Genomic DNA, 21617 nt, shown 5'->3' with positions numbered 1-21617 from the left:
CCAGAGGCCGGGTTGTCCAGGTTGCCATCAGGCATGGGGTCCTTGTGCCCCTCCCTGCCCCGAGATCACCTCTCTCGCTGGTCCCCTCCTTCGTGCTCTGCGCGCCTCCTAGCTCTTGTCTCGGCTCCTAGGACCAGGGGCCTGGACACTGCTCAGGGCAGAGGCGCCCCCTCTGAGGAGCTGGCCCCTCAGCCGCACTCTCTGACAGCTGCCTCCAGGGTCGCCCTTCCTTGGAGCCCCACCGCCCGCCGCCCACCGCTCACTCTGCACACACAGCAGAAGGGACGTGGTGTCCCCCAGGCTCTGGCCCCCCAGGACCTGCGTGGACCTGGCTCAGGGCAGCTCGCCCACTTCCGTAAACTGGGAGGACGGATGAACCCTGACACAGGCGACGGAGGCGCTGCCCTCTCCCTGCAGAGTTCCTGCCCTCAAGACTTCTGGCCCCGCTGGTGCATGGGGGCTAGGAGCAATGGGGCAGGGCCGGCCTCCCTCCTTCCTCCCAGGCTGACCTCTGCCCTCCTTCGAGCACTTCCTGTTCGGGGTTATTACTAAAGAACTGAGTGTGGACAGAGCTGTCATTGCACCTGTCCTCGCCAGCGCCCAGCTGGAAGCTGAGGTGACTTCACTGCCCGTTGACCTGCAGGCACAGAGGGCCACACCCCCCTCAGCCTTCCGGGCCCTCACCTGCCCCTCCTGCCCACAGATGGCACCTGCTTGGCCTCAGACCAAGTCCCACGGGGGCTGCCGTGCCTGCCGCCTCCACCCCATTCCCCCACAAGGCAGCGAGGCCTTCCCGGAAAATAAGCCTGGGCTCTTCACAACCCTGCTGGAGGCAAGGCCCGCCCTGCACTCAGGAGGCCGCCACCTCCCGCTGGTGTCTGGGAGGGGCCTGACGCACCACAGACCTAGAGGCAGCAAGGTTGCGCAGGGCTTTCCAGGAATTTTGCTGCAAAGGAAAGGAGAAAAGCGGGAGGAGGGGAGAAGGGAGGAGGGAGGAGGCCCAGAGGGGCTCATCTTCCTGCCGAGGACAGCCACAGGCGTGAAACCTGCTGTGCACCCTGACCTGCACATGAACATACACAGCAACATGTCACACACAGGAACACAAAGACCCACTTACATGCTTCTAAATGCAGATGCGTGCCTGCATCAATGAGCTGGAGCACATGCGAGCTGGAGCACGTGAGTAAATGCATGTGTACATGCACTACGTGAGCACAAACCCGTGGACACAACACGCACGTGCATGCACACGCGCACAAACGCGCACACGCACGTGCGTGCACACGCGCACACACACACAACATGCACATGCGTGCACACACGCACAACATGCGCACAACACGCACGTGCATACACATGCATAACACGCACGTGCTTGCACACGCGCACAAACACGCATACAACACGCACGTGTATACGCATGCGCAAACGCACACAACACGCACGTGCATACATGCGCGCAAACACGCACACAACACTCACGTGCATACACACGCGCACAAACACACATGCATGCACAAGCACATAAGCACGCACACAAACACGCACTGCATACACGCGCACAACACCCACACAACATGCACGTGCATGCACACGCGCACAAACGCGTTCATTAGTTGCTACTCAGGCTCCTGGAGTCTCCTGCCACTATAAGCAAGGATTCTGGGCCCACACCCAGCTAATGGGCCCACACCCAGCTGGACCAGAGCTAGCAGCCCACCAGGCAGAGTTGGGTACCCCCTGCTTTAGGTGCCCACCACAGGCCAAAGCTCTCAGGCCTGCCTGTGTCCAGCCTGGGGTACAGAGCAGTTCTGGGTTTCTGATTACACAAGACAGCGTTTCCTTCGTTGGCATCTGAATGTCCAGTTATTTGTGGCTGCAGCATCCCAATGCACACACCCTCCAAAATCCCCTTCGGTGTACTGGCCTCAGAAACTACCAGGGCAGAGACCCTGTCTTGTTTGCTGCTAGAACCCAGGATCCCTGGAAGATCACCTAGCAGCAGGTGCTAATACACATTTCTTGGATGAATGAGGGAGTGTGACAGAGCCTTCAGGGTGAGGCTCAGGCCAGGCCAGCCAGCCAGGGTGGAGGCTGCTGTGGCCCCAGAGGTCTTGGAGGTAAAGACCAAGAGGCAGAATGTGGTGAAGAGTAGAGGGTGCAGAGCCCCAGGCTGCCACAACACCCCTGCCCTGAACACCTCCGGCTGGGCTCAAGGTTGGGCTTCAGGATCTGGGTGAGCAAAAGAGCCTGCAGCCTCCTTGCCCAACCCTGCCCCAGCCAGGACCTTGACCCCTCAGGAGTGGCTGCTAGGACAGGGCAGGGAGAAACAGCCCCCAACACCTGTGGCCTTGCAGGGATGCTGTGTCCCCCGCTCGTTCCATCTTCACCATGGAGACTGCAACACAACAGCCCGTCACATGCTGGCCCTGTCACCCAGCAGGGACAGGCTGCCACACCCCAGGGCGCTGGCTTCCAGGGGCAGCAGTGTGTGGGCTCCTTGCCTGCTGGGGTCACAGAGGAAAGCCAGCTCTGCCCAGCAGTGTGTCCTGAGATGAAACCTTAGACCCACCTCGTCTGCAAAACAGTACCCAAGCCCGGTGTAGTGGCTCAGCCCTGGAATCCCAGCACTTTGGGAGGCTGGGCGGGAGGATCACTTGAGCTCAGAAGTTCAAGACCAGCCTGGGAAACATAGTGAGACCTTTCTACTAAAAATTAAATAATTCTAAAAATTCACAGCCAGGTGTGGTGGCTCACGCCTGTAATCCCAGCACTTTGGAAAGCCAAGGCGGGTGGATCACAAGGTCAAGAGATCGAGACCTGCCTGGCCAACATGGTGAAACCCCATCTCTACTAAAAATACAAAAACATTAGCCGGGTGTGGTGGCAGGCACCTATAATCCCAGATACTCCGGAGTGTGAGACAGAAGAATTGCTTGAACCCGGGAGGCAGAGATTGCAGTGAGCTGGGATAGTGCCATTGCACTCCAGTCTGGGCAAAAAAGAGCAAAACTCCGGCACACACACACACACACACACACACACACAATTAGCCGGACACGGTGGTGCACGTCTGTAGTCCCAGCTACTCGGGAGGCTGAGGCAGGTGTGGGGAAAAGAACGAGAGATCAGCTTGTTACCATGTCTATATAGAAGGAAGTAGACATAAAAGACTCCATTTAGTTCTGTATTTGAGATGCTGTTAATCTGTGACCTTACCTTCAACCTTGTCCTTGCAAGAGACATGTGCTGTGGTGACTTAAGGTTAAAAGGATTTTGGGCGGTGCAGAATGTGCTTTGTTAAACAAGTGCCTAAAGGCTGCTTATGGTTAAAGGTCATCACCATTCTCTTAAATCTCAAGAAAGAGAGTTTCTCTCGGCCTTAGCGCCATTTTTCTGGAAACCTCTGCGCCATGAGAGCCAAGTGGAGGAAGGAGCGAATGCGCAGGCTGAAGCGCAAAAGAAGAAAGATGAGGCGGAGGTCCAGGTAAACCGCCAGCTTGTTGCATCGTGGAGGCCACAGGAGCAGAAACATGGAATGCCAGGCGCTGGGGGTGCTGGTACAAGTTGTGGGACTGCATGCTACTGTCTAGAGCTTGTCTCAATGGATCCAGAACTTCATCGCCCTCTGATCGCCGATCACCTCTGAGACCCACCTTGCTCATAAACAAAACTGCCCATGTTGGTCCTCTGCCCTGGACTTGTGACATTCTGGACTATTTCTGTGTTTGTGGCCGAGTGTAACAACCCTAAAATAAATCACCTCTTCCGCTCTTTTAGCTGAAAAAAAAAAAAAGAAAGAGAAAAAAATTTGTCTCCTGCCCCTGCCTGGGCAATGAAACATCTCGGGATAATACCCATTGTGTGCCTTGTTTACTGAGTGAGGAGAAACCGCCTTTAGGAATAAGGTGGGACTTGCTGGAGCAATACTGCTAAAAGGTTTATGGAGATGTCGCATATACATCTCAAGGCACAGCATTTTCCTTTAAACTTATTCATGTTACAAGGATTTTTTGTTCATATGTCTTACTGCTGATTTCCTCCCTACAGTGATCCTATTGTCCAGCCACTCCCTTATCTTTTTGATAGTAAAGATAATTATCAATAAATACTAAGGGAACTCAGAGGCCGGTGCCAGCGTGGGTCCTCTGTAAGCTGAGCGCCGGTCCCCTGGGCCCCGCTTTTCTTTCTCTACACTTTGTCTCTGTGTTTTATTCCTTTTCTCAAGTCTTTCGTTTCCACCTAACGAGAAACACCCACAAGTGTGGAGGGGCAGGCCACCCCTTCAGGCAGGAGAATCGCTTGAACCTGGGAGGCAGAGGTTGCAGTGAGCTGAGATCACGCCACTGCGCTCCAGCCTGGTGACAGAGCGAGACTCAGTTTCAAAACAAAAACAAAAACTTAGCCAGGTGTGGTGCTGAGCACCTGTAGTCCTAGCTACTCAGGAGACTGACAAGAGAGGATCACTTGAGCCCAGGAGGTCAAAGTTGTAATGAGTGGTGATTGCGCCACTGCTCTCCAGCCTAGGCGACAGAGAGATCTTGCCTCATACAAAACAAAACAAACAACAAAAAATACGCAAAAGAGCCAGGAGACAGCACAAGAAGGGACCCGCAGGGCACCATGTCATCCCCACTGTGTTCAGGCCTGGCAGTCGGGCCCAAGCCCAAATGGCCCCATCCACAACCTCAGAGCGGCTGGGAGGGCCAGGTGTGAGGACTACCGTGTGTGCAGGGGCGGGCCCAAGGCCCCTGGCCCCGAGCCCACCGTGACTTAGGTCAGCAGGGCACTGAGGGAGCCTGTGCCAAGACTGGGTGTTGCTACTGGGCACTAGATTTTTAAAATGATACATATAATTATATAATTCCCATATCATACCATTCATCCATTTAAAGTGTGCAATTCTGTGGGTTTTAGCACATTCCGAGGTATGCAAACATCACCACGGCCAATATCAAAACACTTCCTCACCCCAGAAAGAAACCCCAAACCAGCAACCGTCGCTCCCACCCCCTCCCCCGGACACCAGCAGCGCCATCTCCCTTCTGCCCTCTGGACGTGCCCATTCTGGACACGTCATGTGAGCGGGATCACGCCATCTACTCCTTGTGCCTGGCTTTTCACTTAGCATGATGTCTCCGAGGTCCGTCTGTGTCATCCAGTGCCTCAGGGTCTTGTTCCTTTTGACCGTGGGCGCCGTTCCATGGCCTGGATTCCAGCGCCTGGACTGGCCATGTTTAGTCTCTGTATGCCTCAGTGAATGGACGGGGTTTCCACCTTGCTGCTATGGCGAAGGACGCTGTCCTATGGCCAAGGGTGCTGCCGCGAAGTTTGGTGCACAGGCATCTGTTTGAGTTTTTGCTTTCGGTTCCTGTGGGTGGAGCTAGGAGTGGAATTGCTGGGTCACAGGGTGACTCTTGGAGGAGCTGCCAGGCTTATTGCAGAGGGCCACACGGGTTGACATTCCCACCAGCACTGCACAGCGTTCCAGTGACTCCATGTCACCCCGTGCTGGTTATTCACCTTTAGTAACACGACCATCCTTGTGGGTGTGCAGTAACTGTGGATTCCAATTGCATTTCCTTGATGACTAAGTATGTTGAGCATCTTTGCATTTGCTTGAGGGCAAGTTCTACATTTTGTACATCTTTGGAAGATCTGCCCAGACCCTTTGGCACAGGCCCAAAGTTGTTTGTTTGTTTGTTTTTGAGACAGAGTCTCACTCTGCCACCCAGGCTGGAGTACAATGGCATGATCTCGGCTCACTGCAACCTCCGCCTCCCAGGTTCAAGCGATTCTCCTGCCTCAGCCTCCCAAGTAGCTGGGATTACAGGCATGCGCCACCACGCCTGGTTAATTTTGTATTTTCAGTAGAGAAGGGGTTTCACCATGTTGGTCGGGTTGATCTTGAACTCCCGACCTCAGGTGATCCGCCCGGGCACAGGTCCAGAGTTTTAAGAAAAACCACAAAGTGCTATGAAGTTTGAGCCTAGCAGGATGGGGCGCCAGGCCAAGGTTCCTCGGGACGCAGGAGGCTGGTGCTCCAGGCGGGCTTGCGGGAAGAGGGGGCAGGGAGGGGGCCGGGCCGGGCTCTCCGGGACAGTTCCGGGAGGGCGTCCTGGGCGGGCCCTGCGTCGGGTCGCAGTTTCACTTTTAGGTTTGGGCACCTCCAGCGGAATTGCGCTCGCCGGACAGCTCCCAGGGCGACCAGACGCGCCACCCTCGGGGCACCGACGGTCACGGTGAGCTGCGCCCCGCTCCCTCCCCGGCCTGGCTGGAGCTCCTGGGTGGGGCCGGTCGCTGGCTCCCGGGTCGGGGATGCTGGCCCTGCTGCGCCCCTGACGGTCCCACGGCCCCAGCGTTCACCCGGAAGGCTCCGCGCCGCACACTGGGGCGGAAGGTCCAGGCTGCGGGGAGGGAAGCTCCAGGCTGCGGGGAAGGCTGCCCTTGGCCAGCCCAGGGGCCCCGCCTTTGGACCTGGGCTTGGGCTTTACTCCCAGGTCCGCCATCCAGGTGTCCGGGCTGGTGTTGGTCCCGCCCCCAGCTGCCTTCTGGGCCCAGCCTCCGCTTTCAGCAGGGCCGGCACTCAGAGGCCTCCTGGGGCAGCCGCGGCCCCTCCACTGTGGCCCAGGTGACCCGTGTTCCAGCAGAGGCCGCTATGGCCTCTGACCCCTGAGACGGGTGGCTCATGGAGCTCCAGACACAGAGAAGGCCCTGGAGGACGCAGCTGGGATGGGACGACACACTGGGTTCTGCAGGGAGTCCGGGTGGCTTGCTCAGGAGGTGCCGGCTTGTTTCCTCCCAGCCAGAGGCAGCCGTTCTAGCGGACAGAGCCCTCTGTGTTAGAGCAGGTCTGGGCATCAGGCCCCGCTGTCCCGGGCTGGAGGTGCTCATGGCCCTGTAGACAGCAGGGAGGACACTATTTCTGTGTTGGGGAGCGGCCAGGGAGTTTTCTGCTAGTGAGAGCATCCCAGGATGAGCTGGGCAGGACTGCTCTTGAGGGAGGGAGTCCCCCATCATGGGAGGCATCCAGGCACTGACCCTTCTCCCACTCCCTTCTGCCCTCCCGCGGAGGGCACAATGCCTGACCCGTTTCCCCTCCTCAGGAGCATGGGGTCAGCCTTTGAGCGGGTGGTCCGGAGAGTGGTCCAGGAGCTGGACCACAGTGGGGAGCTCATCCCCATGACCAGCCTGCAGAACTCCACTGGCTTCCAGCCCTACTTCCTGGTGGTCAGGAAGCCCTCAAGCTCATGGTTCTGGAAACCCCGTTATAAGTGTGTCAACCTGTCAATCAAGGACATCCTGGAGCCGGATGCCCCAGAACCAGGTGCCTGATGTGGTGCTGAGGCAGAGCCCCAGGGAGGCTGGGTGGGAGAGGGGAGTGGACTGGGTCCAGCCAGCCACCCGCCGTGCTCTGCAGGCTCTAGCTCTGGGCTTCCCTTCCAGAGGGCAGGGCTTTTCCAAAGGTTCCTCTGCCCTGGTTATGGGACAGGGCTGGTGGGGGCGGGGGAGAGGCGGGGTGGATGGGCAGGGCCTCAGGTCTGGCCTTGCTTTAGATTTGCAGCGTGGCAGCACCTTCCACTTCTACGACGCCGTGGATGGGCAGCTACGGGGCGGCGTGGAGCTGTCAGCCCCAGGACAGGCAAAGATCGCAGGCAGGGCCTCGGTGTCTGACAGCTCCAGCACCTCAATGCATGTGTACTCGCTGAGTGTGGACCCGAACACCTGGCAGACCCTGCTCCATGAGAGGTGGGCCCAAAGAGGGCAGGGCCCCACCGACCCCAAGCAACCCTGCTTTTATTTATTTATTTTTAGCCGGGTGTGGTGGCTCACGCCTGTAATCCCAGCACTTTGGGAGGCTGAGGCAGGTGGATCACCTGAGGTCAGAAGTTCAAGACCAGCCTGGTGAACATGGTGAAACCCTGTCCCTACTAAATACACAAAAATTAGCCGGGCGTGGTGGTGGGTGCCTGTAGTCCCAGCTACTCAGCAGGCCGAGGCAGGAGAATGGCGTGAACCTGGGAGGCGGAGCTTGCAGTGAGCCGAGATCACACCACTGCACTCCAGCCTGGGTGACAGAGGGAGACTCCGTCTCAAAAAAAAAAAAAAAAAATCATTTATTTATTTTTAAAATTATTTTTGAGGTGAGGTTTTGCTGTCTTGGCCAGGGTGGTCTTGAACTCCCGGTCTCAAGCAATCCTCCTGCCTCGGCCTCCCAAAGGGCTGGGATTCCAGGGTGAGCCACTGTGCCTGGTCCCAGCCTTGCTCTTGGGAAGGTCACAACCTTGGGGCATCTGAGAAGTCCCAAAGGCAAAGGAGCCGTGGCTGGAACCGGGTTGTGGGAAGGAGGCTGCAGGGGTCATCTGGGGCCTCAGCTGCCAGGACTGGATCCTAAGGACCAGACTGAGCCCCAGGCTGCTGTGAGGACAAGTGGTGGTGTGAACATGAGGCCCGGGTGAGGGGGCTGCTCCCCGAGTCTGGACTTGGAGTCCCCGAGTCCACCTTTCCCCATGGGATCCCGTTCCCGTGGGGAGCCCACAGAGAGGCTGCCGGTGCCCAGGCATCCACAGATGTCTGGAGGCCCCCTCTGCACCACCTCCCCCAGTGGCATGGGGCTGTGAGGGGAGGGAAGACATCTTCGGGGACTGCGGCCCAGTGAGCTTGCGGCTCCTCGGACCACAGGCACCTGCGGCAGCCAGAGCACAAAATCCTGCAGGAGCTGCGGAGCCGCGGGGACAACGTGTACGTGGTGACGGAGGTGCTGCAGACACAGGAGGAGGTGGAAGTCACACGCACCCACAGGCGGGAGGGTTCGGGCCAGTTTTCCCTGCCCGGAGCCATGTGCTTGCAGGTATTAGCCAGCCCTGGGCCACACCTGGCCCCACATGGGCATGCAGTGGCGGGTGATGGAGGCAGCGGGGCTGGGCTCTGCCAAGGCCCCTCAGAGCAGCTCCCAGCCCTGCGCTTGGCTGCGGAGCCGAAGTCACCTGGCAGCCGGCCTGCCCCCAGCACCCAGCCCACACCCGCACCCAGCCCACACCCACACCCCAGTCTGGTGCCCAGGGCCCAGCCCTGAGCCCATCTACACGCCTCAGGGTGAGGGCCAGGGCCACCTGAGCCAGAAGAAGACGGTCACCATCCCCTCGGGCAGCATCCTCGCATTCCGAGTGGCCCAGCTGGTTATTAACTCTGACTTGGGTGAGCTGGAGTTGGGGGTGTCTCGGGCCCAGGCTCTGGAAGAGAAGCAGGGAGGCCTGGGGAGAACTACCTGCCAGCATGGGCTGCTATGGGCCCCTGGCTGAACAACGTCCTGTGTCTGGCAGGTGACTGAGGTCCTGTGCTCTGGTGTGTGGGTGATTGAGCAGGGCCTGAGCTGGACAGGGGAGTTCCCAGTAGGGGAGGGGAGGGGAGGTTGGGATCTAGGTGACATGCCTGTCCCTGTCTGTTCCCGCCTGGCTGGCAGACATCCTTCTCTTCCCGGATAAGAAGCAGAGGACCTTCCAGCCACCCCCGACAGGTGAGAACGGAGAGACCCCAGCATGGGATGCCCAGTGGAAGAAGCACGCTTCCTTGGCAATTGAGGCTTTCTTCTCGTGTTCTCAGGGCATAGGGAGGCCGGGCAGCCCCCTGAGGCGGTGGGCACCCCCCATACACACACAAGGGGTGACACAGGACAGCTGACCCTGGGCCTCCCCGGCCTCCCTCCCTGCCCTGGGCTGCCATTGTTGGAGGTGGTGACCGGGGCTGTGACGGCCCAGGGAAGGCCTCAGCCCTCTCTGGCTCAGACACCCATCTCCTGCACTGACCAGTCCTGCCCTCCCATACCCCTGCCCAGGCCACAAGCCTTCCAGGAGTGTAGGCGCCTGGCCACAGCTGCCCTCAGGCCTCTCCATGATGGGGTGCCTCCCCAACTTCTTGGCAGGTCAGTGCCCTCCTGACTGCCCTGGGGACCTTTGGTGGGCTCTCCTTCTGCCCCCTGGGGTCTGCCTATCCTGACCAAGGCTTTCCAGGGCCCTGTAAGCACCTAGGCAGTGCCAGCTCCTCTGTCCCTACAGATGGGGTCCCTGCGGAGGGGACGTTCACTGAAGACTTCCAGGGCCTAAGGGCAGAGGTGGAGGCCATCTCCAAGGAACTGGAGCTCTTGGACAGAGAGCTGTGCCAGCTGCTGCTGAAGGGCCTGGAGGGGGTGCTGCGGGACCAGCTGGCCCTGCGAGCCTTGGAGGAGGCGGTGAGCAGGGGAGGGTGCCCGGGGCACACAGGGCCTGCCCAGCCAGCCAGGCTCACCTGCCCCTCCCATGCCCACAGCTGGAGCAGGGCCCGAGCCTTGGGCCAGTGGAGCCCCTGGACGGTCCAGCAGGTGCTGTCCTGGGGTGCTTGGTGTTGGAATCCAGAATGCTGGTGCCGGAACTTGCCGTCCCCATTGTCTACCTGCTGGGGGCACTGACCAGTGAGCGGCCCCTGGGGGTAGGTGGGGAGTGGGAGGGAGAGAGGTGGGCTTTCCCAGATGGGCCTTCAGGAACCCCCTCTTACCTGACTCTCCCAGTGCTGAGTGAAACGCAGCACGAGCTGCTGGCGGAGGCGCTGGAGTCGCAGACCCTGTTGGGGCCGCTCGAGCTGGTAAGAGGGTTCGGGCTGCAGGAGGATGGGCTGAGCCAGTGGAAGGGGCCCTGTTGCACCTGAGAAGGGATGGTATGGGCAGGCCCAAGGTGCCCAGGTTTCCCCATCTGACAAACTCCTGCCCTGTCTTGGCAGGTGGGCAGCCTCTTGGAGCAGAGTGCCCCGTGGCAGAAGCGCAGCACCATGTCCCTGCCCCCCGGCCTCCTGGGGAGCAGCTGGGGTGAAGGGGCACCGGCCTGGGTCTTGCTGGAGGAGTGTGGCCTGGAGCTGGGGGAGGACACTCCCTACGTGTGCTGGGAGCCGCAGGCCCAGGGCCGCATGTGTGCACTCTATGCCTCCCTGGCACTGCTATCAGGACTGAGCCAAGAGCCCCACTAGCCTGTGCCCAGCATGGCCTGGCAGCTCTCCAACAGGGCAGAGTGTTTGCCCACCAGTTGCCAGCCCTAGGAAGGCCGGAAGCCCAGCAGCCATGTGGCCAGTCTACCATGGGGCTCAGGAGCTGGGGCAACACAGTAAAGGTGGTATACGAAGGAAAGGCTGGTAGCAGAGTTTTTGAGGGGTCCTGGATCTGGGTAGGGTGAGTAGGGGTGGGGACAGTACCCATGCAGGATCAGGAGGGACATCAGGGCCACGTGCAGGTGATGTCTGCATCGTCCGGCTTCTTTTGCACCCTAGAGCTAAGGGGAGCCCCATGCTGGGCTTGGCCGCTCTAGAGTAATGGGCCTGTGGCCCTACCTACCCCTCTCTGTGTGCTTCTCTGCCTGTGAGGAAGGGCAGGGCGATTTAGGTGAGACAGTTCCACCAGGCGTGTCCATGGCTGAGGCATGGCAGGAACCTCTGCTTCAGGGAGCTTGAGGCGTGTGCCGCAGAAGGGCGTGGACATCCTCAGCCCACAGGGGCTTTAGGGGTGCAGGTGTGACTGATGACAGGCCCTGCCTTCCTGGGGCCACACAGGAGGTTCCCGGGGAAGCAATACTAAAGAAACTGACCTTTAGTCCGTTTCACCCTCATGTGCTTGCCTGAGCTAAGAGCCTGGAGAGAGGAGGTCCCCCGGCCTGTGGGAATTAAGCAGGTCCAGAGTCACATCAAGCTGCTTACTTGCAGGAGCTCAACAGCTGTGGCCTCCAGGTCCAGGGAGGAACACGCAACACTTGGTGTGGCCAGGGAGTTCTTGTTCCTGGGAGAGTGGACAGCCTTCCTTGGTGGGGACCAGTCTACCTGCACACGGTCGCTAGCCTTCCCTGCTTCTAGCAGGGCACACAATGGTCACATAACTTGCAGAGCTTGCAAAAGAGAAGGAACAGTGGACTCAGCTACAACTGGGACATTAAATCCACCAGAAAACCTGGTATCCAGGCTCAACAGTGATCTTTTTTTTTATTTTGTTTTTATTTATGTATTTATTTATTTATATTTTGAGACAGAGTCTCTCTCCGTCGCCAGGCTGGAGTGCGGTAGTGTGATCTCGGCTCACTGCAACCTCTGCCTCCCGCAGTTCTCCTGCCTCAGCCTCCCAAGTAGCTGAGACTACAGGCGCGCACCACCACACCTGGCTAATTTTTGCATTTTTACTAGAGACAGGGTTTCTCCATGTTGGCCAGGACGGTCCGATCTCTTGACCTTGTGATGCACCCACCTCAGCCTCCCAAAGTGTTGGGAATACAGGTGTGAGCCAACTCGCCTAGCGGATTTTTTTTTTTATTTTTATTTTTTAAGAGACAGGGTCCTGTTCTGTCGCCCAGGCTGCGTAGTGACACAATCATGGTTCATAGCAGCCTCGATCTCCTGAGCTCAAGGAGATCTCCCGCCTCAGCCTGCTGAGTAGCTGGACTATAGGCACATACCACCAGTCCTGGCTAATTTTTTAATGTTTTGTAGACATGGGGTATTGCTATGAATAGTGACATTAACATTGAAACAGGAGACAAAGCAAACTCCAGATATCTCAAATCCAAGTTACAGAACTTCCTAGACACTCCCACCCACAGTGCAGGAACAAACTCAACGCCTCTCAGACTCATGGTCCTTCTTTGAAAACCCTTTCGGGTGACTCGAAAGGGTGAGTGGGGTAGGAGTAGCCCGGGTCCAAGAAAGCATTTGAAATGGGCAGGCACACAAGGCAAAGCCTCGGCGCCCTGAGACCATCAAGGCCATGCCACGTGACAGGCCACACCTGAGCCCCATCTTGAGCGTTGCAGCACCAGTGAGCTCCCTGGCAACATTGCCCATTAGAGATTGGGCATCAAGGCCAAGACTGTCCTGGCCCACTGGCTAGAGGTGGAAAGGGAATGAGTGTCAGGGTGCACCTGCCCTCTTGCCCTCCAATCTTAGACCCCATTGGAAGATTTGCCCTGGGGTGGGCTCTCTGCAGGTGGGTCTGATGGACCCCAGGGGCCATGGCATCCCCATGGAGGGACCAGCCCCCTGTGCCACCTGGAGCTTCCCAGGAATTCCAGCAGGGAAGAGTCACACTCCGGAGACCAGGTGGACTTTGCATGAACCTCACTCCTCCTGGCAGGGCAACCAGGTTCTGGGCAGTGCCAGAGCAAGGCGGGGCTGGACACATTCCTAGCAGGCAGCTGTGTGGTGCAAGCCATGCCTGTACTGCACACAGCCTGCTGCAGGATGGCGCGGACTCTCCCGGGCACCATGAGGGAGGGGAGGAGCACGGGGTGCTGCCTGCACACCACAGTGCACTCCCCACCTGAGCCCCCATCTGGAGTGAGCATAGCATCACTGTTGGGTTTGCCCGCAAGACTGTCCAGCATGCTGTGCGGTGTGGGCAAGCCTCTGCTAGGCTGGCAGCACGTGCTTGCCCTGGGGGCTGGCTCCTGGTTGCAAGGTGAGCAAGGAGGCCGGGCTTGCTTCCCTCTTTGGGGCTGCTACCGAGAGGATCCCTGTGGCTGTGTCCTGAAACCCGTCCCTGCCAGCGCTGAGGGTGTGCCCCCCATGGGTGCTCCCAGCCTGTCCTGGGAGGTGCGGACCTCGGACAGATGGCTGGCTTGAGAGCTTCCTGAAGGCTGGCACGGACGTCCAAGGTGCTTCCATCTGACCTTCACTGGGCATCTGGTGGCCTCTGGCCTCTCTGACCTTCTATTGATCTGTTTCTTGTATGGTGAATCCCGTTTTGGTATCTGCCATGGAGAATCCAAACTAATCCCCCAAACCTTGCCCCCTGCTCCACAGAGACCCATGCCCTTGACCTGATCCTCAGCTTCCTGCATATGACCTGCAAAGAGACCCACACCCCAGTGCTGACAGCTCTAACCCCATCCATTCCGTGCCTGTTAGACCAGAGTGCAGCTTCTCTGTCTTACAGTTAACCCAACCTGACCTGGCCATAGCCTGTGCCTGGAGCCTGCCTGACCTTTAACCCTGCTGCCAAACCGGCTCTTTACCTGGGGCCACGTCAGGGCCTATGGCTTATGACTCCAACCTGAGCCAGATCTTGGACCAGGGTCAGTTCCAATAACCACATTCGAAACAGATGCTCAACACTTTCCATCCATGTGTGTTTATTTTAGATGCTTTCTGTATGGGAGCTGGGGAGAGAGGTCAGTAGGACCCCACGCCTGCTCCCGAGGGGCCCCAGTCTGGGGGAATGGTCCCAGCCCTTCACAAGGCTGCGCACACGCCCTGTGCACGTGTGGAGGCTTCACTGAGGGGGAGGCTGCAAAGGAGGCCTTGAATGTGAGGACATTTCCAGGCAGGCATCCTAGGTGCAGGAACCTGCTGTACAAAGTCAGAGAGGTGAGCGCACAGCACTGGCGGCTCCCAGAACAGCCTCTTCCTCGTGCGTCCAGTGGCGCGTTCCTCATTTAACCCTGGGAGAGGTGCTGGGGTAGTGTCATGAGTGCTCAGTCTGATTGGACGTGCACACAGGACCCCCACATCTGAACCCCCAGGTGTGATCCACGGCCTGCGTGGTCCAGCCTGGGGGGAGGTGGGGGCAGCTTCCGGAGAAGGCCTGGCTCCTATGAGGCCTGACATGATGAAGAGGGGGTGATGATGGCTTGGCTGAGGGGGCACAGCAGGTGCGGCTGGGAGACAGGTCAACACTCTTGAGCAGAGAGGATGCCCGCCAGGAGCCTCAGGATGCTAGCAAGGAATGGGTTGCAGGATGAGGATCGGGGGTACAGCTGCCGGGCCGGCCAAGGCCCAGACAGGCCACAGCGTCCTGTCCAGGCATGAGGTGGAGACCCAGGAGGGCAGCCTATGGGACCACCAGCTTCGGGGTCCCCCACCAGACTCAAGAGGCCAGGTGCCATCTGGGCCCGGAGCCAGTCCCAAGGTGGGGCACGGGCCACGCTCCAGGGGGCTGTGAGAACAAGAGCCCTGACGGGGACAGATGGGTGACAGCTGTCCCTCTGCGTCGCCATCAGGGCGGTGGGTGCCTGAAAAGGGGGCGCGGGGGTGGGGGTGGGTGCGGGCACTGGCATCCAGCACCAGGCCCAGGGAGCCCCTCCGTCGGGGTGGGGACGGGCTGCTGTGCCCGTGGGCTCCTCAAGTCGGACCCTGGCCCGCGGGTCCCAGCCCCCAGCCTCAAACTCAGCGGGGTCCGGAGCAGCCCCAGCGGCCCGCGAGGCTCGGGCGCTGGAAGGGGCTGTCGGCGAAGACTGGTGGGGGCCGGGCGGGGCGCGGGGAGAGGTGGAGGAGGCGGGGCCCGCGGGGGCGGCCCCGGGCGCGGGCCAGCATCGCCACCTGCTGGGCGGACACGTGCGCTGCCGCGGCCACAGCCGGCTCGGGGTCGCTCTGCAGTCGCCCTAGGTCTGCGAAGAGATCGCAGCTCAGGCTGGGGAGCCCAGGAGGGCCGAGTGCCCGGGCCCCCGGCCCTCCACCCACCGCTCCCATCCACTCCGCCCTAGCACCAGCCACCTCTCCAGAACACCATCCCCTGGCAAGGTGGGGCCTCACCCTGGAACAGGGAGTTCAGCAGGTCCTGGTTGATGTAGCCGGGGCTGGCGTGGTGGACAAGGAAGCCTGGACCACAGCAGATGCATGACTGCGGGCCCCACAGCCCCACAGGGCGGGACTGGCCCAGCTCCCAAAGCCCCGGTGCCAGGGGCAGTGTGACCCCGGGCGGCCTCACCTATGAGCACGGCGGCTGCCCGGCGCAGGGGGTCCTGTGGACTCCGCAGGTAGCCCTGGGTCTGGCTCAGGAAGTTGGGCACGTGGCCCGGGTATCGCTGAACCTGGGGACAAAAGGGCTAGTGGCAGGACAGGAGGGTGATCCTAAGTGTGGAGGAGGCTGCAGAGCTGAATCCAGGGGCCAGGGTTCCAGGGGAGCCCCCAAGGGAGGTGGCATGGTCTGAGGCCTTGGACTTGTCCCACCAGTAGCCTGACTATCTGGTTTGGCTGCGGTAGAAACGGTTTGGGGGCCCCGGTGAACCCTGGAACAAGTGGGCAGCTGATCATACCCCCTTGTGGTCACCTTGCTTCCCCTACTGACCAGGCGGCGGCAGAGGTGGCTCAGGGCCTCGGGGCTGTCATAGTGGGCCACGGTGACCATCTCCTCCAGCAGGCCCCAGCAAAAGGCCTGGTCGCAGCGGGCCAGGGTCCACTCTGAGCTCTGGGATATGGGAAGGGAGCCGGGTCAGGGGTCCAGGAAGTAGAAAGGCAAAAGGTGGGGGTGAGAAGAGGGGGAGCAAGGGCATCGGGTGAGGGGCAAAAGAGCCCAGGGCAGGGGCCCGGAGTGAATCTCAAGGGAAGAGCAGTAGTAACCTGGTCGCCCGTGACGCCTGCCCCTGAGGTCCTTGGGATGGGGGAGTCCCTGACCTGTAATTGTCGGAGGGGAGGCACGGTGGGAGTGGGGAGTGTTGGATGGCATAGGGGTGGCATGGTGTGGGGGGCAGCTGACCTCAGCAGCGTCCCTGCTGGGGTCATGCAGGCGCAACAGCAGTGGCACGAGACTCTGCAGCACCAGCTTCCGCAGGGGGCCGCGGAGCCCCAGCCGGAGCCCGCCCCGGCCCCGGCGCACCAGAGACCCAAGGAGCCCGACCGCCGAGGCGCGGATTGAGTCCCGTGTCTGCATGGGAGGGCGCCGTCAGGGCGGGCGGAGCATGAGAGGGGCTGCAAGGGTGGGAGGGGGTGGCCAGCGCGGAGCGAGGAAGCGGGGGGTCTAGGGAAGGTTGCTGACTCAGTACGATCTGGGGACAGGGAACAGGGCCTGGAGCTGGACCTGGTTGGGAAGCCTGGGGTGCCCCTACGGGGGGTGGGGCTTGGAGGGATGGGATCTGGAAAGAAAAGTCTAGCGGGGAGGAGCTTGGCGGGACACGGCCTTGGAGGGGCGGAGCTGAGCAACAGCGGGCGGGCGGGGCGGGGGCGGTCAGGAGGGAAGAAGCCTGGGAGGGAGAGACTGCGGGAACCGGGCCTGGGAGGGAGAAAATGGAGGGGCGGGGCGGGGCGGCCTGGGAGGGCGGGGCCTTAGAGGGCGGGGCCTGGGAGGGAGATGCGGGAGGCGGGACCCGGGAGGGATACACTAGAGGGGCGGGCCTTGGAGGGCGGGGCCTAGGAGGGAGAGACGGTAGGGGTGGGGCGGGGCCTGGGAGGGAGCGACTGGGGGGCGGGGCCTGGGAGGGAGCGACTGGAGGGCGGGGCGGGGCCTGAGAGGGCGGGGCCTGGGAGGGAGAGACTGGAGGGGCGGGGGCGGGGGCGGCGACAGCCGGAGGGACGAGGACCGGAGGCGGGGAGTTTGCTCACGTCGTCCAGCAGCGGAGGGAGGCGCGGCCCCAGCTCCGCGCTCAGGAGCCGCACAGGGGCCCGGGGCCGCAGCAGGAGCCTCCTCAGGGCGCCCAGCGCTGCACCCACGAGCCGCGAGTCGCCTTCGCCCAGTGCGCCCAGGAGCGCCGGCAGCAGTGTGCTCACGTGCCGCACCTGCTGGGACTCGAGTTCAGCCTCCTGTAGACCTCGCCGCGACCCGGTCAGGACTCTCTCCACCCCTCCCCTTCTCTCACCTTCCTGCGATTCAGCGCGAGGTGGCCCAGGCCCAGCAGGCCCAACCAGCGCACGGTGGGCTCGGGGTCTCCCTGCCAGGTGAGGAGTCGCTCCAGGATGACCTCCTCCCGCAGGAGCCGTGCGGTGGGCCTGCTCTGCAGCAGCTAGGCGAGGCACACGGGGTCAGCACGCCCGCGGTCCCCGTGCAGGCCGCTGCGACTCAGGGATCAAGGCCAGGGTCACCCTTCACCACCCATCCGGGAAGCAGGCTCACCCCGGTGAAGAAGGCCATAGCCGTGAGGCGCTGCGGGTCGTCCGCGCTGCGCAGCCGCGGAAGCGAGTCTGCGAAGAGGCCTCGCAGGTGGTGGTCGGCATGTGCCACCATAGCACTGGGGTGGGTGGAAATGGGAGCTCTCGCTCCGTTTGGCGGCCTTACTTCTCGAGAAGACGCCATCCCAACACCACCCTCATGCCCCTGCCTTTTCCCTGTCCCCCTGCCCAGCACCTGGCCAGCAACGAGTCTCTTCCTGGTGTGACATCCTGGGGCCCTTCCTCACCTGGCCAGCAGCAGGACACCCTCCAGGTGGGTGTGGGCTCCCACCAGCCTCCTCCAGCCTCCTGCCTGTTCCATGCACGTGACCACCATGCGGCCTCCATCCCCGGTAAGCAGGGCCTTTAACGCCTCCACGGCACAGCTGGTGGTGGGGACAGTGAGCAGGTGGGCAGTGGGGGCTGAGAGGGTGACAGCATGCTGGCCCGCCCCACATACCCTGGTGTTGCCTCTCACCTGGCATGGCTGTGTGGTGGCCCTCGGTGGGACAGAACCCAAATCTTGGGCATGTCGGGGGAGCGCGGGCTGCGGGCCAGCTTGTGCAGCTGTGTGACCAGTGCAAGCAGCAGATGTGGGTAGAAGCCCCTCGTGGCTCCCACGCAGCCTGAAACAGCCAGCATCTCCCCCAGAGCCCGCGTGGCCTGCGGAGCAAGTGGCCCACTTAGGCCTGGGGCACGCCCAGAGCTTCACTGGGCAGCAGAGGGACAGGCGTGCCGTTGACAGGACGGGGACTAAGCCTCAGACATGCGTGGGATATTCCAGGAGCAGTTACCTAGGTGCAAACTCCCTGTCCCCACCTCTTCCCTCCCCTCTCCCCCTCCCCTCCCCCCTCCTCTCCTCCCCGCACCCGCCCCGTGGTAATGGCTGGAGCCACCTACCGCCAGCGCCTGGGGTTCAGGCCCCGAAGCACCCTTCAGCGCCCACAGCAGTTGCACCAGCACCTGCCCATTTACACGCTGGTTACGGCTTAGGCTGCGCCAGAGCTCGGCTGCTGCCCTGAGGGTTTGGAGGGGGCTGGTGTGAGACAAGGAATGGGTGCAGGGGTGGGTGTCCAGAGAATGTAGGGAGTCCACAGCCAGGGTGAAGGCAGCCAGTAGGACTCCAGCAGGGGAGGGGCAGGAAACAACCACCCCCATCTCTCCCCATCCCCAAATCCCAGAGAAACAAATGAAGTGTTCATTGTGCAGACCACAGCATAGCCTGTCTCAAACTGAGCTGCAGGGTGGGGACCCACTGGGAGTCCTGTTGGGTCAGCGACAGTGAAATACACCTGGCCACAGAGAATAAAACCAAAGATAACTTCTGGGGCAAATTAACCAAAGAGTCAGGATGTCCAGGCGCATTAGCCCCCAGCCTCGTTCACCCCACTCCAGAGCCAACCCCAGGATGCTCTCCAGGGGGGACCACCCGAAGACAGAAGGCGGCTCCAAAAGAGGCGCCCAGCATCAGAAACTCTGTGGCAGGAGCGCGGGGGCAGTTTGCAGAGCTAAAAGTGAGGGGAGCGGGAACGGATACGGGGCACAAGTCATCACGGGGCTGGAATAAAGAGGCTCTGCCCCCTTTCAGCTCCCTTTTCTGGGGCCAGACTCCACCGCCAAGCGGGAAGTGGGAAGGAAGCCGCGTGGGGATTGCAGGGCCAGGACGGTTGGGTTACCGATTGGGGGGCAGAGAGCAGGGTAGCAGCGCACACACCACGTCCTGCGCATGCTCCAGGGCCAGGGCGCTCAGCACTCGCAGGGCTGCCCTCCGGGGCCTCCCCTCCGCCAGGCTGGGCACCTGCGCCAGCAGTCCACGCACCAGAGCATGCACCTGGTGGGGAGGAGCGCAGACTTCAGCACTCCTGGTGGTGGAGGTGGTGAAGGCCTCCTCCACCGTCCATTCCCCTCTGGCCTGCACCCCACCTCCACCCCCACCCTGATCCCACCTGGCAGGAGCAGCCTGAAGGTGGCGGGGTCCGGCTGCGCTCTCCAGGCCCCTCCCACCACCTTGGTTCCCGAACCGGCAGGAGTCTGTAGGGCATGGAGTGGGTGGAGGCTGACCTGGTCCTCCAACCGCTCCCCTCGGGCCTCCAGGGCTGAGGACAGGGTGAGCGCTGTCGCCTGCGTCCCTGCAAAGCCAGCCTCCTCCAGGCAGGCAGCCGTGTACAATGCGAGGTCGGCAAGAACTCCCTCCTCCCAGGAATTCTGGGGAACCTAGGGCAGGATGGGTGGGGCGTCTGAAGTGCCCAAACCTCTCCTAGCTCTCCTCCTGGTCTCTCAGCCTCCCACCCGGCTTCCTACAAAATCCCTTGCTCCTCTGTTGCTCGCCAGCCTGTTTCACCCTGACCTCCCCCAGGTCCAGCACCGCTCCCGCCCCCTGCTGCCGCCTTCCACCTAGCATCCGCAGGACCCCCCAACCGTTCCCACAACATCCCTTCCCTCACCCCTCACCTGGCGGGGCCCCTCAGGGGCTGGTTCCAGGGCACTGTCTGGGGAGCAGGGCTTGCTGCCAGCTTCAGGGACGGTGGCCCCACGTCCAGGCTCAGCCTCAGAGGGGGCAGTGAGTGCCTGGGTCTGTGGCTCAACTTCAGGTTTGAGCTCCCAGGACTTGGGCTGAGGGCCTGTGGAAGGGGGTCCCTGAGGCTGCCCCTGCCTGTCTCGGATCCCTTCAGTCAGTGCTGTCAGGGTTAGAGCTCCCACGGGAGCCTCCCGGGCCCGGCCCCACACACCCCCAGCCATGGCGGCCCTTGCCTGCAGCACCTGCCACTGCTCCTCCTGGGAAGTTGTGCCCAGGACTGACCTAGAAGCTGGCCCAGGCGGGACCACGGGCGGGACCACGGATGGGCGTGGTGGCGCGTGCGCGAGCGTGAGCTTGTGGGGGCTGGGGAGCCACACGGAGGTGCCTACAATGGGCCTTTGAGGGGCCCCCCTGCCTGGGCTGCTGGAGGGGAGTGGCCACCTGGAGCCTGAGTGCCTGTAGTGTGGCTCTACCCACCAGGGCCCTGGGAACAGGATCCCCAAGAGCTGGCAGATCCACAAAGAAAGGGGGAGAAGGGCCCTCACCCTGACTGCCAGCTGCTGTTGACCAGGGGGCTCAGGGCAGTTGTGGACAGCTCTGAGGAGGTCCTCGAAGGGTCCAGGAGTCTGCGCCCCACCGTGAGCGGAGGCCTGATTCAGCCCCCAAACCGCAGTCAGCTCCCCACTGGGCCTGGGGCTAGAGGCTAGCCCCACCCCCTGCACGCTGGCTCTGTCAGACACCCTGGAACAGGCATGACTGGGTGAGCCTGGGGCAGTCCGGAGGGGTGGAGGGGGCAGCGAAGATGCCAGAGGAGCGGCGGCCCCTCCAGAGCCTGTGCAGGTCCTCTGGCTCCTGGGTCCTTGGCTAAATCTCATGTTGAAATGTAATCCCCAGTGCTGGAGGTGGGGCCTGGTGGGAGGTGACTGGATCCTGGGGGCGACTTCCCCCTTTGGTGCTGTCCCCATGATAGAGTTCTCAGGATCTGGTTGTTTGAAAGCGTGTGGCACTGCCCCACCCCTTCCTCCGGCTCCGGCCATGTAAGGCCTGCCGCTTCCCTTTCCGCCAAGATGGTAAGTTTCCTGAAGCCTCCCCCAGCCCTGCTTCCTGTACCTGCGAAACTACAGGCCAATTAAACCTCTCTTCCTTAGAAATTACCCGTCTCAGGTATTTCTTTACAGCAGTGCAAGAACAGAATACAGCCACCCTGGCTGGGCCCCTCCGAGTGTGCAGGTGCCCT

The 21617-nt window shown here is 61.3% G+C and overlaps 2 protein-coding genes across 8 annotated transcripts; one reads left to right on the top strand and one right to left on the bottom strand.

The window, feature by feature from the left end:
* Positions 1-225: 225 nt before the first annotated feature.
* On the top strand, positions 226-11155 carry GSDMD (gasdermin D). 4 transcript variants are annotated; one of them, XM_010385507.2, is made up of 14 exons: positions 226-616; positions 1870-2008; positions 2743-2839; positions 6161-6245; positions 7110-7330; positions 7560-7752; positions 8686-8854; positions 9099-9201; positions 9467-9520; positions 9839-9925; positions 10059-10231; positions 10309-10450; positions 10547-10620; positions 10756-11155. In XM_010385507.2, the coding sequence occupies exons 5-14, from the start codon at positions 7114-7116 to the stop codon at positions 10996-10998; spliced, it is 1455 nt and encodes a 484-aa protein (XP_010383809.2). In that variant the 5' UTR covers positions 226-616; positions 1870-2008; positions 2743-2839; positions 6161-6245; positions 7110-7113; the 3' UTR covers positions 10999-11155. The 4 variants fall into 4 exon arrangements, with proteins under 4 accessions (XP_010383809.2, XP_010383808.2, XP_030777306.1 ...); XM_010385506.2 differs by lacking the exons at positions 226-616; positions 1870-2008; positions 2743-2839 and having other exon boundaries at positions 6112-6245; XM_030921446.1 differs by lacking the exons at positions 226-616; positions 1870-2008; positions 2743-2839 and having other exon boundaries at positions 6112-6245; positions 10520-10620.
* A 2963-nt stretch (positions 11156-14118) lies between these two features.
* On the bottom strand, positions 14119-20653 carry MROH6 (maestro heat like repeat family member 6). Of its 4 annotated transcripts, none has more exons than XM_030920514.1 (14): positions 20314-20653; positions 19924-20076; positions 19539-19693; positions 18763-18880; positions 18341-18525; positions 18111-18248; positions 17828-17942; positions 17574-17717; positions 17320-17493; positions 16478-16645; positions 16070-16189; positions 15710-15827; positions 15535-15600; positions 15053-15389 (listed from the first exon to the last, which is right to left on the bottom strand). In XM_030920514.1, the coding sequence occupies exons 1-14, from the start codon at positions 20599-20601 to the stop codon at positions 15169-15171; spliced, it is 2163 nt and encodes a 720-aa protein (XP_030776374.1). In that variant the 5' UTR covers positions 20602-20653; the 3' UTR covers positions 15053-15168. The 4 variants fall into 4 exon arrangements, with proteins under 4 accessions (XP_030776372.1, XP_030776373.1, XP_030776374.1 ...); XM_010385510.2 differs by having other exon boundaries at positions 15710-15812; XM_030920512.1 differs by having other exon boundaries at positions 14119-15389; positions 15535-15827.
* Positions 20654-21617: the final 964 nt, after the last annotated feature.

This window comes from Rhinopithecus roxellana, chromosome 17 (assembly GCF_007565055.1).
Source record: "Rhinopithecus roxellana isolate Shanxi Qingling chromosome 17, ASM756505v1, whole genome shotgun sequence".
NCBI lineage: Eukaryota > Metazoa > Chordata > Mammalia > Primates > Cercopithecidae > Rhinopithecus > Rhinopithecus roxellana.
Note: the sequence above shows the minus strand (reverse complement) of the source record. Positions and strands in the feature narration are given on the sequence as shown.